Raw genomic sequence first — 14,268 nt, 5'->3', positions numbered from 1 at the left:
TTAATCAAAATTAAAAAACCGGGAATGGCTTTGTTTGCAGGGCATGACACACCACCTGTATGACCTAACGCAACCTTCATGTGCATCTCGATGCAATGCACACGACTGGATAAAACATGGCCCCGCTGTTTAACATTGCTGGCGGTGCACACAAAACTGGCGTCTGCACGCGCCCGGAAGGGCCGGTCGGATCAATTCAACGAGAGACGCTGACGTGCGTTGCGTTAAAATAAATCAATCCCGATGGTCGCATGCTTGCAAACATACGGTTTAGCCTAGTCGGCTATGTACTCTAGCTAAATGCAATGAGTAGGAAACACCCGAGAGTCAACACGAGTAAGCACAAAGCATGTTGTAACGGTTGAATAAGCACCACTTTAGCCCAAGTATTGGTAAGTGCACACTTAACACACAAACATTATTATTAGCAAGCAACATCAAGCATTATAGCAAATTATTGAAAGCACTATTGTAGTAATATGCATATAAATTGTTCGTATTAGCAGTGGCATTAGTAAACATTCTAGATATAACAAGTATTAATAGGTTACAAACATTAGTAACCATGCAAATATGCACATTTTTTAGAAAGCATTGATCAATAGCAAGTATAAGAACTTGCACATTTTAATGAGCACTGGACAGAAAAAGAGCAAGCTCACATTATTGATGTGTATCAAATAAGTAAAAAAATATCAACAACGGTTTACATAATATAAATTAAATTCAGTGGATTATACTTAAATTACGTAAACATATATTTGCAAAAAAGGTGCTATTGTGCAATAAAGTTAAGAATGAAAGTGTCTTCATCTCAAGACAATACAGTTACAGCAAAATTGGCATAAGTGGCATAAAAAAAATCTAATAAACTAAAATGCTGCAGTCAAAGCAGTAATGAAGTTCATTTGGCCATGGGTAGTGATTTCCCTACATGAAATGTATAGCACACAATTTACATTTATTAACAACTTTATTCCAGACCGACTGTGCTCGTGTGAAATATGCCCACGCCAACGGTGAATGTCACACATTCATGTCAAGCAGAAAGACATGTGAGAGCACTCACCCAAATAAGCCCTTGGTGTCTGCTGCAATGAACTTGATCCCTTTGGAGTGACATAAATCGCCGACGCGAAGGCATTCCTCCAAGGTGGAGTTGGTCAGCACCACAACCTAGGGAAAACCCATTAGGAATGCGTTTTGGTGAAATAATTAAATTACCTTCATGGGAAATCAAGTGAGCGTTTTAGGCAAAAAAATATCCTTTCTAAAGGAGGCCTGAGGTGCAATAAAGGCATGCAAACATTCCTAATATCAAATTTCAGTGCATACACCTGCTGCAGTCAAAACCAAACCATATCAGCTACACCCTTCCACTTCACTGGTTCCACGGCCCTTTCATTACACTTTGTAACAAAAAAAATTGTTCCTGGGTGGTGTTATTTTAATTTCTCATGCCTCAAAAGTACAGAAAATGTTTATCATTCCCCACAAACTTTACTTTTGTGACCAGGACACAAAAGCCAAGTTAATAATCCACTCCATTAAGAACTGTATAACAAATGTATTATTTTTTGTTCCTCGGAAATAAGGGTTATTTGCTAATTGTTTATGCCTCAAAAGTACAGAAAATGGCTATTATTCTCCACAAACTTTGCTTTTGTGATGACAGTGAAATTTACCTATTTTCAATGAGAAAACGTGTGCATTTGCGTCATTCCTTTACATAAAGTCCTGGTCACAAAAGCAAAGTTCGTGGGGAATAATAGCCATTTTCTATTCTTTTGAGGCATAAGCAATCAGAAAATAACACTTATTACCCAGGAACAAAAATCGTGTTCCATAGTAATTATCATTTGTGGACAGGTAGAGATATATTAAGACATGGCAGTGGGTGAAAGCCATGTTGTTCCAGCGTCAACAAGCCAACTGTTTTATGGACAGTAGTGATATTTGGAGCCGCCAAAGGATAAAAACCCTGGCCACGCGACAGACCGTGGGACGGATGACAACTATTTGGAAAGGAAAATGTCAACTCATCAGATTACACATCACGAATGGGGTACTGGTTTAAAGCCACAATTCTGAACAATGTGCTCAGCTGTTGCATATAGAGGGCTATTGCAATACGACTTGAAAAGGCAAATTCAACAATAATTTGTTGTTTTAGTCCCTATAACTATAAGCCAACCTGTTCTATAATGAACAATACAAATAAACACATCAAGGTTTATTTTCAAGATAAACATTGCAACACACCACAGTACTGTCAAAAAATATATGCAATTATCCTTTTAAAATGAGATGTAAAGCATCTCTTTAAAAAGTAGACTGGGTAATCATAACGACATAGTGCATATTCACAATTATTTTTAAATCTAGGCTTTATTGAAGCACATTTTTCACAAATTGTTATTGCATAACATGTACTTAAATACACAACATTAAACAGATCCTTGAATATTTCATGTGCACACTCTTAACTGTACAACCGCCTCTACATATGCACACAACCTGTATAAGTGTCAACAATTCAACGACCTCATCGTTAGCAGCGTCTATTTTCCTCTGCAAATCGTTTGTCCCTTCTGGAAAATGTGATATTTTCCCGATCAATGAGTCATCCCTCTTGGAAGGGATTGCTGAGCCACCCTCGTGGGCTTTCCCCAACGTGCATCGATTACTTATGTGTCTCCAAGATTGCTAGGGAACTGTACACAGAAAAACTGTGCCCATTACCTACGAACATCGAGACTAGTATGCATATCTTGCACCTCCGATTAGCACAGTTGGCTACATACTGTGCGCAAAAGAAGTTCAACATATATACATTTAAAAAAATCCTTGTGAGTGTACTGCTGCTCAATTAAAGATGCAATGAGCAAATGAAGGCAAAAATAGTTGGGAGGAATGCTTAAAAGTGGCATGCAGCTGAAACAAATCACAGATGGACCCAATGAGGATGGGAGGACGCAGGTGGTGCCCTAGCATTAACCCACAACACTGCGGTGTGCGCAATGACCTGTGATTTAAATATCTGTAACTATAAATAACTACCGCCTACCGGCCAAATGGTAGCACGGTGGGTTGAGTCTATCGCCACTAAATTCAATCCGCATGACACACCACCTTGTGTAATGGGTACTTCCCGTCTCTCGCTGCAAGTCCAAGCATGCACTTCTCAGAATTTATTCAAATTTCATTTACCAATGTCCCGATTCATGTCAAAACTAGCCAAATAGAATTGTTAAACACATTACTATTCAGGCACAATGTTGAATTGCTTTTCATTATTATGTTCGCCAGATCGCCCCGTCCGCCTCCTCCAACATCATTTTTTATTCCGGTTCACCGTAAATGACTGCCAGTCATTCCATATTTTCCAGTGGTGTCCCTGACAAATATCTCGAGTTGAGCTAAATTGTTGTTGACGATACACCAGCCATGCTTCCCAAGGGTTCCATGAAAGGCAAGCCACCACCACACAGTGCGGCGTAACCTCTCCCTCTTTCCGTGGCCTCAAAGCGCATCATCACAGCTGCTGGCACAGGTACCACTGTGGGCACGCTCGCGGCGCCTGAACAGAAAGCGGCCGTCGTTGAGTGCCCGCGTGCGCGAGGTTCCACGGAGAGCCAAGCCTCCCGATGAGGTGTCGCTCACCAGAAACTTGGAAAGGTACTCTTCGGTGAGTTCGCCCGTGTACGCCGACACGTGCACGTAGGTGTTGAGCTCAGAGAGTTGGGGCTGGCACACCTCGGCCCGGTTCTTCCCCAGGTCCTTCTCCGGCAGATAGAACTGAGACGCACAGATTCGAGGTGGTTGGCAAAGCACGCGTGGTCACACAGGAAAAAGCAATGTTAGCTTTTTTACAATACAATGGAAGAACAAATGTTGAACTAAAAGCTTTCAGCACATGCAAGACACAGCTGTGAAAAGTCCACGTGCGAAGTAATGTGTGAATGAGGAAACTGGGAGGACTATAATATTTAGCAGTAATTTGTTACATGGGTAGAAAAGACAGGTGATTAATTTACCTACATAAGGAGCTCGCCTGGCAGATAACCAGGTGGTCATTGACAAGTTTGAGAACCTAAACTGGGAGTAGAGGTCCAGGTGCTCACATGTAGAAGGAACAACTGAGGTACTTATTTATCTCTGTGAGGAACTCACTTGGGAGGAGAGGTCCAGGTACTCGGCGTTCCCCTGGTCATGGACGGACACGGACTTGACGCCGCCCAGGATGACGTTCTTGGCGATCTCCACGCCCAGCCCCCGCATGCCCGACACGAGTACATCCGAGCGCTGCATGCGCTTCATCGCCTCGTGGCCGAGCACGTACCTGGTGCAAGCAGTGCCAAGTGTTAAACACCCCAATGCACCGCATCTTCGCCGTACAAAACGACGGTGCGTATTAAACCAAGCCAGCAAGCCGAGGGATTACATTTCGAGTACTCGTGCAATGTTTCAAATTGGCATGCAAGATTTGGCTATTTAAAGTTTATAATTTCCACGTAATTCTCGGTCGGAGCAAAAGTGAAAGGGTTGTTCTGATAAAACTATCAATGGGCAGTGATCATTTATGTTGGCGGCCTCAAGTCAGATTTTCTACTTTTATGTATGCTTCTCATGTGGAACATTTTACATGACTTTTTAAAGGTATTATTACAAGGGATCATCATCTGTAGTCATACATCACATTTATAATGGTATTCCATGATTTTAATCAGTTGATATACAGGGTGATCAATTTATAAAATAAGAATTAGTATTTTTCCATCTAAAGCTTTCGTGACTGCAGGGATTCATCTTCTGGGTTCTTTCGGTAAAGTCACGTAGAATGGAGATAAAATAATAAAAATAGTAACAGAATAAAATTCTCACGACGTTTCGGCCACAACACAAGTAGCCTTCCTCAGGTGAAGAAACAGGACTGTCCGGAAGAGTGCTTCCGGACATTGTATTTCAAAGCCTCTAAATGTCTCCCACAATTTCAAAATACTTATTCAATCTCTCAACATTCGTCTGTAAAATATGGAGACGTCGTTTTCAAAGTATTAAATCGCCTGATAGAGAGTGAAAGGGACATGAGAAATCGGTAGGGAAAATAAGGAAAATACATGGATCACCCCATCCAACTAATTCAAGAGTCAAATATGTTTGTAACATTGCAGTGAATGTAGCACCTCGGCAGGGTACACGGAAGACATGAACCAATGTGATGAAACACGAACAGTCCTTGTCAATCCATTTTTGGATTAGAGCCAGTTATTTAACCATACCTCACCACGCTGGTTCGTGCGAGGTGAAGATAAAACAGAAAAATCATAAGTCCGTAACACGCATGATCTGGTGCATTATTGTGAGCTATGGGATTCATTTTAACAGATAAGTCAATACCTGTCTACTGTAAAGCTTTCAAAGACGACTGCACATTGACGCTGTATAAAGCTTAAATTCACCACATGTTCAAAAGCTAGCTGCAACTGTCTCATAGAACAGAGTGGTATCAAATATATTAGTCATTCTATACAAAAAAAACATCCAGCCCGAAGACAGTAAACAGCAGAACTTGCTTTCAATTAAATCTGAACTCCTGCAATGATGATGTGAATGTTCTAACCATCACCAACACTTCAGCCATTCATCTTTAAAATCAGCCCATTTTATCGGCCAACCGTTTCTATGGCATGCAATACATGATTCTGTTCTCCTACCAAGGAATGTCACTGGTTTGATGAAAATTTTAAGACCAAAATACAACAGTGACTAAAGATTTTCTTAACCGAGGCAAAAGGTTAAAGTCATGTTGCCAACAGTTTTACTAGATATTTCTGTCTACAATATACCTTTAACTTCATGGCCCATGTTAACCAAACTGTATAAATTGGGCAGCAACACTAAACAATAGCTTATAACAAACGAGGTTACAGTACAATGTCACAGAGAAGAGAAATATCTCATTTTGGAATTAAGATGCCTTTACAAGGCAAATTGCATCCTTAAGAATTTAAAATGCATTATCTAAGCTATGAAATTCACGAACATGTGCGTTTCGGTATTATTTGTTAAACCTGAGAGGTATTAAAACATGGTGTATGGCATTTAACCACTATTAAATACACAGGCTCAGAATTAAGTATGATTTGAATGAAAACCATATAATAAATTACATGCACAAGGCAGTCACAGCTGTAGAGTACATTAAATATAGCCAAGCTCACATAACGCTATAATGAGATATTTACTCCGAACATGATGAAGACACTACTGTACTTCAAAGCAAGAATGCCGATTACATTTGGCCAGTACATCAATTGTTTAAATCTTCATTCACTAAATATAATACACCCCACAATTATTTTAGTTTATTTTTTTCCTGGCATCTCTTTACAATGGTTATAGGACTCAAAATATAAGAACTATTTCACCAATAGCCACAGTGATTCCTTCAAAGTTTACACATTATAAAAATGCATTGAGGTTGCCTGGCCAAGCTGTTGTCAGCTGTCTGATTCCAAAACATCTTTGGAAAGGTGCTCACAAAATAGAAAAGTAACGAGTGCAGTACTTACAGCTGCCTTGAGTACAGGCCCTCATCGATGTCAACATCATTGCCTCCATTCTTGGCCATGTCCTGCAATAAAAAAAAGTGTCAACTTGGTTTAAGGCATCCAAATTAAAACTCTTTTCGAGGAAGTTTTCTTCGACTTCTTCTCGATGGAACCGTTTCCTCGTTCTTTCAATCTGCGTTGTCAAACTGCGCACCTTGGAGGAATTAACATTCATGATTGCGATAACCGTATCTCCCAAAGTTAGTAGGCCAAGAAAACAACAGGTGATGCATTGAAGTCGAAAGGCCACATCTGAGTATTGACGTTAACTTAAGCAAAACATGCATAATTAAATCAATTATATCACATAACCAATTACCTTTATGCTCCAGCTTGCTTACAAGAGCTAAAACAATACTTCCAGTATCTCCAACCTCGAAGAAAACGTTCACAATTCCATTTTCACCCCTATATATACCCATTGTATATAAATATAAACCATGAACACATAAGCTAAAAATATAGTATGACTAAACTGCAGGACAGAGTCGCGTCATTGTAGGAATATGTATACAGCTGTAGTTACTACACAAGCAATGCAACGATTATTGTGCATTTTACGCAGTGAACGCCCATGAGGTTTTAAGCGCTGCTGCTTAGGTCACCAACCCCCCAAGGGGGACGATTGCCATGCAGACTTGCACATGGTTGATTGTAATGAAGTCTACCGAGACCAACGTGTAAAACGTATGCAATTAGAGGGGGTTTTAAGAGGGAGCTCTAAAAGACCCTCTGGAGCGGCGCCGGTCTACTTTCCCAACCTGGCTATATTTATATCTTTGATGAAGAGGAAGTGAAAGAAATGCTCAAAACAAATGAAGAGACGTGTAAGCTTGATAACTCCTGGTGAAAAACAACTCTTCCTCAACAGTATGAAATTATAAATAATAGATTTTTTAAGACTGGTTTGGCCTGCTGTTAAAACTGATTTTCATCGGTTTTTTTCTGCACAAAACAGCTTACAACTGAACCGGAAATGTGTTATCAGTCAAAATACCCAAGGTCCGGGATTTTTTTTACAGCCGATAATAGTATCACCAAGAGGTGTAAGATAACAATGCACCTATATAGTCTTGGTTCTTTAGGTAAAATAATAAAATATATTATTTTATTGTTTCCCTTCAGCGTGACTTTACCGAAAGAACCAAGAATATGAATAATCACTGCAGTCACGAAAGCTTTAAATAAAAATGCACCTATAATTAAAACGTCTAACTCTCAAATCCAGGTTCAGTTGAGCACAAATATAACTGCACACCTCAAAAGTGAAGTATAATTTAACTTAAATTGGGTTTCGGTGTTTTTTTTTAATAGAGCCCTTAATGTAAAAGGTTGCATGAGAAAAATACTCAATTAATGTTGTGTTTAAACCTTGACCTAATTACTGTAAAATGCTATACACGAAACATAAACGTAACTGGTATGTAGCAGTAATTTCTATATTTTTTATCAAAAACAATTTTAGTATATTTAATTATGTATAATCTGTACGACTGCATGGATTGCAAGGTACATTTTCCCTTAGTATTTAATTTAAATAAACATTCAAATAATTCAGTTTACATTTTCCAAACTGTCAAATTCTTTCACAAAACAAATTAAGAGGCGTTAATTTTCTCTCTCAGATCGACAATGCAAAAGTGCATTTTAGAATCAGAATATTTATTAACAAAGTCTCGGGCTCTTTATACTTTCGACAAAAAAATTAGAAATACCATATTTTCTCACACTATTTTGTCACCTAGTTGTATGTGGAGTATTTATATTGATATGGATGCCTAAGAGAGATTATTGGGATCCACTTGTGTTCAGACGCATTATACAATCAAATCAATGTCATTTACGTCGGGACAAGGTGTGGGACCATTCCGTGCTAATGAGTCACCTTTTTAAAAATAATAAAAACTGCAGATTGAACCGTGGTAACACGCTACAACAGTCAGTGTGTGGGGCAGCAGTGGCGGCTTATCAACACTGCCAGACCGAACACGACTACGTTCAAAGGCAACGCTTGTGAATCACCCAGAGTTGAATGCCCGCGGTGAATGAGTAGTAAATAGTTTGAGTGATCAATAGGTTATGAATCGGTGATGAACGGCGGCTATATTCACAACGCTCAGAGCAGTAATACGACTACACGTCACGCACTATCCGCCCAACTCAATAGCACAATTATCGACACTAACGCGCCACATTCTCAAATATCCTAGTGTCGATTAACATTAAAATACAAATATTACCTTATCACGGTGTATGTATCAATTAAAATACCAAGTTGCTATTAAGCCTTCACGTAAAAAAGTGTAATTAAGCGTAGAGATAGCGCAGCCATATGTCAACACAGGTCTTTAAAAAGACGCATTAAGAAGGCTCGTGTATTTCTTTTTTTAAAATCCAAAATATGGATTATTGAAATACAAAGGTCAAGTCAATACAGTAATGAAATGTCAGCAATGGCAGTTTAACACGTAGGCTTTCACGAGCAATTTCATCCTTAATACAGGTTTTTTTGTGTGGGTTAGTTCGCGTAAATATATAAATGTGTGGTTGAACCCGCCACGATCAATGTCACTGTTCAAACGACTCGCCGAGTACTCGCCCAGTGGAAGGAGGGTTTCGTCATATTCGCGTGATCCATCAACCCTCCTCCTCTGTCTCACGGGGGGAGTTCGCCGGGCGAACATTCTCGCGCGCGAGAGAGACACGACCAAACACGCCTACTCCCCCTCGCCGTCACCGCATCGAAGGCGCTAACTTAAGCTAAACGTTGACATTCTCAAACCTTACCGTGGGGACTTGGCCTACGTCGCCGGGAGTTTAAAACGCCGCGAACGCGGTCACTCGGAAACGACGCGAAAAAAGAAGACCCCGCAAAGGGGAGCCCGAGCGAGAGAGCGCGCAGAGAGAACACACACAAAAAAAATCGTTACTTGCGAATTAACAAGTTACAACTTCCCACAACGGATAAGCGAGCCGCGCGTCCCATTGGCTGAGAAAGTCGGCCCTGACACCTGACTCGGCATTACCATTGGACACCGAGCAATGACGTCAGACCTGCCAGCCAATGACAGCGCATACTGCCGAGCCGCTCGTCCTTATCCGCTCTACTGAATGCAAAACAAGGCCCGCTATTAAAATAGATAGGCCCCGATGCGTAGTCATTGCAACGCTTTTGTAAAAGCAAATAAAATGTGCTTGAGGGTAATGGAATGGCGAAGATTGCGACTCACCGCGTCCTTTGGCAGAGAGGTCTTGGCCGCTTTGCTCGCCGTGCAGTAGGAACCCGTATTGTCGGCAGAGACACAGCGCTTCTTGGCCGGTGGGGAACTTGACATCTAAACGGTTGTGACCGCACGCGAGAAGTTAACCTTCATATAACCAAACACCAAAATATCAGTACTTATAAAACAGCACCACCGACCACACCGCTCGCACGGCGCGGCAAGTGTTTTTTTGTTGGAATAAAAAAAAATAACCGCGGGCGCGGCGCCGTTGGCAGTGCGGCTTCGGGCACTTGGTGGCGATGGAGGAGTGGCTAGCGGCACTGGAGGCTCGCGTGCGCGCGCGCGTTTGGCGGCTGCGGACAGAGGAGCGCGCGTGGCGAGGGGTAAAAGGAAACGACGACAGGGGCTCGCGGCGTGGCGGGTCGCGGCCGGCGCCTCCTCCTCCTCGCACCTGGAAAGCGACGCGCGCGGCCGGCGGGGGAGGGACAAAGACAAGATGGCGTCCACGTGCAGAGCGCCCAGCGCGAGACGCACAGCGCGTGCGCGGGGCGGTACCACGTGGTGAGGGGGGGGGGCGCGGGGCGGTACCACGTGGTGAGGGGGGGGGCGCGGGGCGGTACCACGTGATGAGGGGGGGGCGCGGGGCGGTACCACGTGGTGAGGGGGGGGAGACGCGGGGCGGTACCACGTGGTGAAGGGGGGGGGGGCGCGGGGCGGTACCACGTGGTGAGGGGGGGGCGCGGGGCGGTACCACGTGGTGAAGGGGTGGACGCGGGGCGGTACCACGTGGTGAGGGGGGGGGAGACGCGGGGCGGTACCACGTGGTGAGGGGGGGGCGCGGGGCGGTACCACGTGGTGAGGGGGGGACGCGGGGCAGGACCACGTGGTGAGGGGGGGGGCGCGGGGCGGTACTACGTGGTGAGGGGGGGGGACGCGGAGTGGTCACGTGGTATGGGGGGGGGACGCGGGGCGGTACCACGTGGGGGAGAGGTGGGCCTAACCCTGTCACGTGGGGTAAACTCGCTTAACCAACCCGCATACAGAACCAGAGTGCTGTATTTGTAGTGGAGGAATCCGATGAGCTGTAAAGCTCTTTGCCAAAACAGTCGTGAGGAGAGGGGGCGTGGTAAAAAAAGGGCTGAGGTGAAGCTTAAGTAGTTTGAGCCTGGATGTTATTGGATCCAGGATGCTTCGATGCGTGATAAGGCGCAAGAGACCGATGTAATAATTGAATCGACTCGTGTTGTGCACTTCCTCGCATTGACTAACCCCGCAAGACATGGGGGTTGAAAAACAAGGGTTATACGCGTACATGCAGTGATAAACGAATATTTAATATTTTTAAACGCCACTTTGATGTACTAACCAAGTAAAAGGATATTGCTTCTGTGACACTGAACTCGGTTGCATTGTCTTGCCTTGACAATTTTTGTTATTTTGGTCTTATTCGCAAGTAATATTGCACAATGTGTAGTACACAAAGCTGCCAATTCTTTTGGGAGGCTCAACCCAGGCCACGTGGTCAGCTGGCAGCCCTACTCGCGCTTACACTCGGTCACAAGCCCCGCCCACGCATGGAGTTGATTCGCTCCCTGACCTTGGCTCCGCCTACTGCTCCTGCCCCCGCCCATACCCATATCAGTCCCGCCCGCTACCCAGGAAGCCTCCAACATGGTACACGGACTCCTCTGCTAAAGAACATTCGACTTACGAACATTCAGAGATACGAACAAACCTGTCCATATGTCCAGTTGCCTGTTCAGAGTCGTAAGTTCAACCGCCGCGCAATAAATAGCGGCGGTGGCATCTACATCTGCAGAACGTGAATAACCAGTGGCATCTATATTGCAGGAGATTATATAACTTTTAAAGCCATCTTGATTTGAAGCTTTCGTGACTGCAGGAATCCATACTCTTTGGTTCTTTCGGTAAAGCCATTCCCCGTGTTTAGTGTATACGCCGTACAACATGTTTGGAATCGACAGGGAGTAAAGTGGAACAAACGAACAGATCGACTTACAAACAGGCCTCTGGAAAACACGGAGGATTTCGCGACCAATATCTATAAGAGTTTTTTTTTGGGTTAGATCGCGTAAATATATAAATGTGTCGTTAAACCCGCCACCACCCGACACAGCCAACTAGTAAGACTTGTCACGTAAACAGAAGATGTCAATTCGTCACTAGTACAGTGCTCAGATTGTAAATGTTGTTGCTTGGCTCTCCAACACACCGGTGTGGAGCACGAAGCCACAACATTGAATAGAATCTGTAAATTTTGAGAGAACCCCATCATAGAATTAAAATAATAGTGCTGGCCAGAAACCCATAAACACGCAAAATCGTGTACGTATGTCGGACTTCTTCCGCACCGTACGTAGCCAACCGTGCTAATCGTAGGTGCGTTTAAATAGCACACTGCCTCCACGTACATGCAAAAGCCATCGGCAGTTCCTGAAGAAGTGCACGTGCAAATGTGATCAAAGACAAAAGGACCACAATGCATTTCTTTAATTGCATATGCACAGATGATGTGTGCTTCTTATATCTTGTTTGTGTGCTTTTATAAAACTTTTGGCTCCGCAATTTTAAACCGCCTTTCAGAGACCAGGACGTTTGGTGCATATCAATGAGCTCCCGTGTAGATCACTTGGCTACACACATTCACCGTTACTTGATCAAATGGAGTGGTGGCACAGTGGTTAACGCACTCAATCAGTTAATCTAGAGTTTGATTCCTGGTCATGGCTAACATTCGTGACGACTGATGTCTGTAATGTTCCTGGATCACTCCTTCACCGACCTGCACTGACCAGCGTGGTGAAGTATGGTCAAGTAACCCCCACGACCAAACACGGCTTGGAGAGGCTTTAATTCTATAGCGGATTGGCTAATGATTATAAATTAACATAATTAAATATTTTATTTAAAAAAACACGTGAGAGCACGCTGAGATTAAAATCCTATCTTTGTCAAGACCTGACATACAAGCAGCAACATAATACGTAAAGGTCAAAAGCAACTTAATACAATGCCAGCTTATGACGCGAACTCAATAGTATCATATAAAATACTGCAATCATTTTAATACTCTAACGTTTGCAACATATGTCAGCACCAGACAGGCATGCTCAGACTTCATATTACCTTCTCTGAGGTTGCCATGGCTTTGCGGCCACAAGTTCAATAGGGGCAGCGCGTGATGCGCGTTATTTATGCCCCTGCACGCATTTGTAGTCGTGGTGACCAGTCTTCACGAGAGCAGCCAAACCGGAGGATTAAACGGATTGTTTTCTTTGGGTAAAATAGGCTCAGGCGAATAATGCAAGAGCCCAAAGCCTTCGCAGCAAACCCGGCAAATATGGCTGTTAGTCGTGTGGTGCGTTTGCGACAGTACACTATTTTGTAATCTAATTCCCGACAACAATCTCACGCAAAATGCTGGCCCCATTAATATACACCGGGACGTGGAAGCCACTGTCCCATCGTGAGAATGAAGCCACATGACCGGGAAGGCTTGCTCCTTCTGCAACGCAGCACCTTGACACGTTTAATAGCTTTACATTTTCAAATACAGTCATTTTTATTTTACGGCTCAATGAAGTATTGGCTTACAGTGGTGCCACAATATTTTAAAACCGAGACTTATAATGCTCGTATATCAATCATATACAATTGCCAGTCAGGTAGAAAACAAATAGATATGCAATAAGAGCGGTGGGGACATTTTAGGTAAAATAAGCCAAATAAATCATAACAACACTTGACCAACATCAGTATCATCAGGAAAGCAAAATAATAATCATCGAATATTTTTTGTTGCAGAATAACAGTGATACAACAGCAACAAAAACATCAGTAAATGACTCACCCCCGGCTGCTGGATGGGATTATTAACGAGAGGGCATCTGTTGTCTGGACCGAGCCACTGGGCTGACTGTAACGCCTCTGCTGCTCTCTAGCTACCCTCCTACGTCACCACCGAGGCTCAACCACCAAGTTTGTGCAGAAGGGATTTTTGTTTTCTCTGTAACACACGACGATTGTGAATTCATAATGTGCGGGCTCATGGTCTTTGTTTTATCGTCCTAACGATGCTTGTACCAAAGTGTAAGGTTGTTCTGTAACGTTTGTAAAATAATAATGCGTTAACCATATTCTGCGTGTAATTTAGTAAATGCATTTGGATGTATATTGTTTTCAATGCCTATGCGTATAATTGAATTCACAGTGCATTGGATTGTGATGATCTTATTATAATTGTACGAACATTTTGACTTGGGGAGAATGCATCAATTAAACGTGTTGTACAAATGAAAGTGGGTCACAGCAGGATCATTCAAAGCTGGTGCTATTTTGATGGCACTCGCGTTATGGACAAACTTGCTGTGCACGGTCTACAGGGAGGTGTTTACACTGATCAGCAAATT

General features: G+C 43.1%; 1 protein-coding gene across 5 annotated transcripts in view; it reads right to left on the bottom strand.

Moving 5' to 3' along the window:
• UBA1 (ubiquitin like modifier activating enzyme 1) overlaps positions 1-13,845 on the bottom strand; it is a 35,813-nt gene extending 21,968 nt beyond the window's left edge. The window contains exons 1-6 of one of the 5 annotated variants that reach the window (XM_032963169.2): positions 13,710-13,845; positions 9,845-9,949; positions 6,576-6,637; positions 4,174-4,342; positions 3,664-3,798; positions 1,070-1,176 (exon numbers count right to left, since the gene is read on the bottom strand). In XM_032963169.2, coding sequence (XP_032819060.1) covers positions 1,070-1,176; positions 3,664-3,798; positions 4,174-4,342; positions 6,576-6,637; positions 9,845-9,949 — 578 coding nt within the window. In that variant the 5' untranslated portion in view covers positions 13,710-13,845. Of the gene's footprint in view, positions 1-1,069; positions 1,177-3,663; positions 3,799-4,173; positions 4,343-6,575; positions 6,638-6,933; positions 7,141-9,401; positions 9,551-9,844; positions 9,950-10,289; positions 10,423-12,985; positions 13,019-13,709 lie in introns of those variants that run through there. The other 4 variants (XM_076070609.1, XM_032963172.2, XM_032963173.2 and 1 more) reach the window with 4 other exon arrangements.
• Between the last annotated feature and the right edge of the window lie 423 nt (positions 13,846-14,268).

This window comes from Petromyzon marinus, chromosome 30 (assembly GCF_048934315.1).
Source record: "Petromyzon marinus isolate PM22_M1 ecotype Great Lakes invasive population chromosome 30, UKy_Petmar_22M1.pri1.0, whole genome shotgun sequence".
NCBI classification, from domain to species: Eukaryota; Metazoa; Chordata; class Hyperoartia; order Petromyzontiformes; family Petromyzontidae; genus Petromyzon; species Petromyzon marinus.
This window is presented reverse-complemented; position numbering and strand designations above follow the sequence as displayed.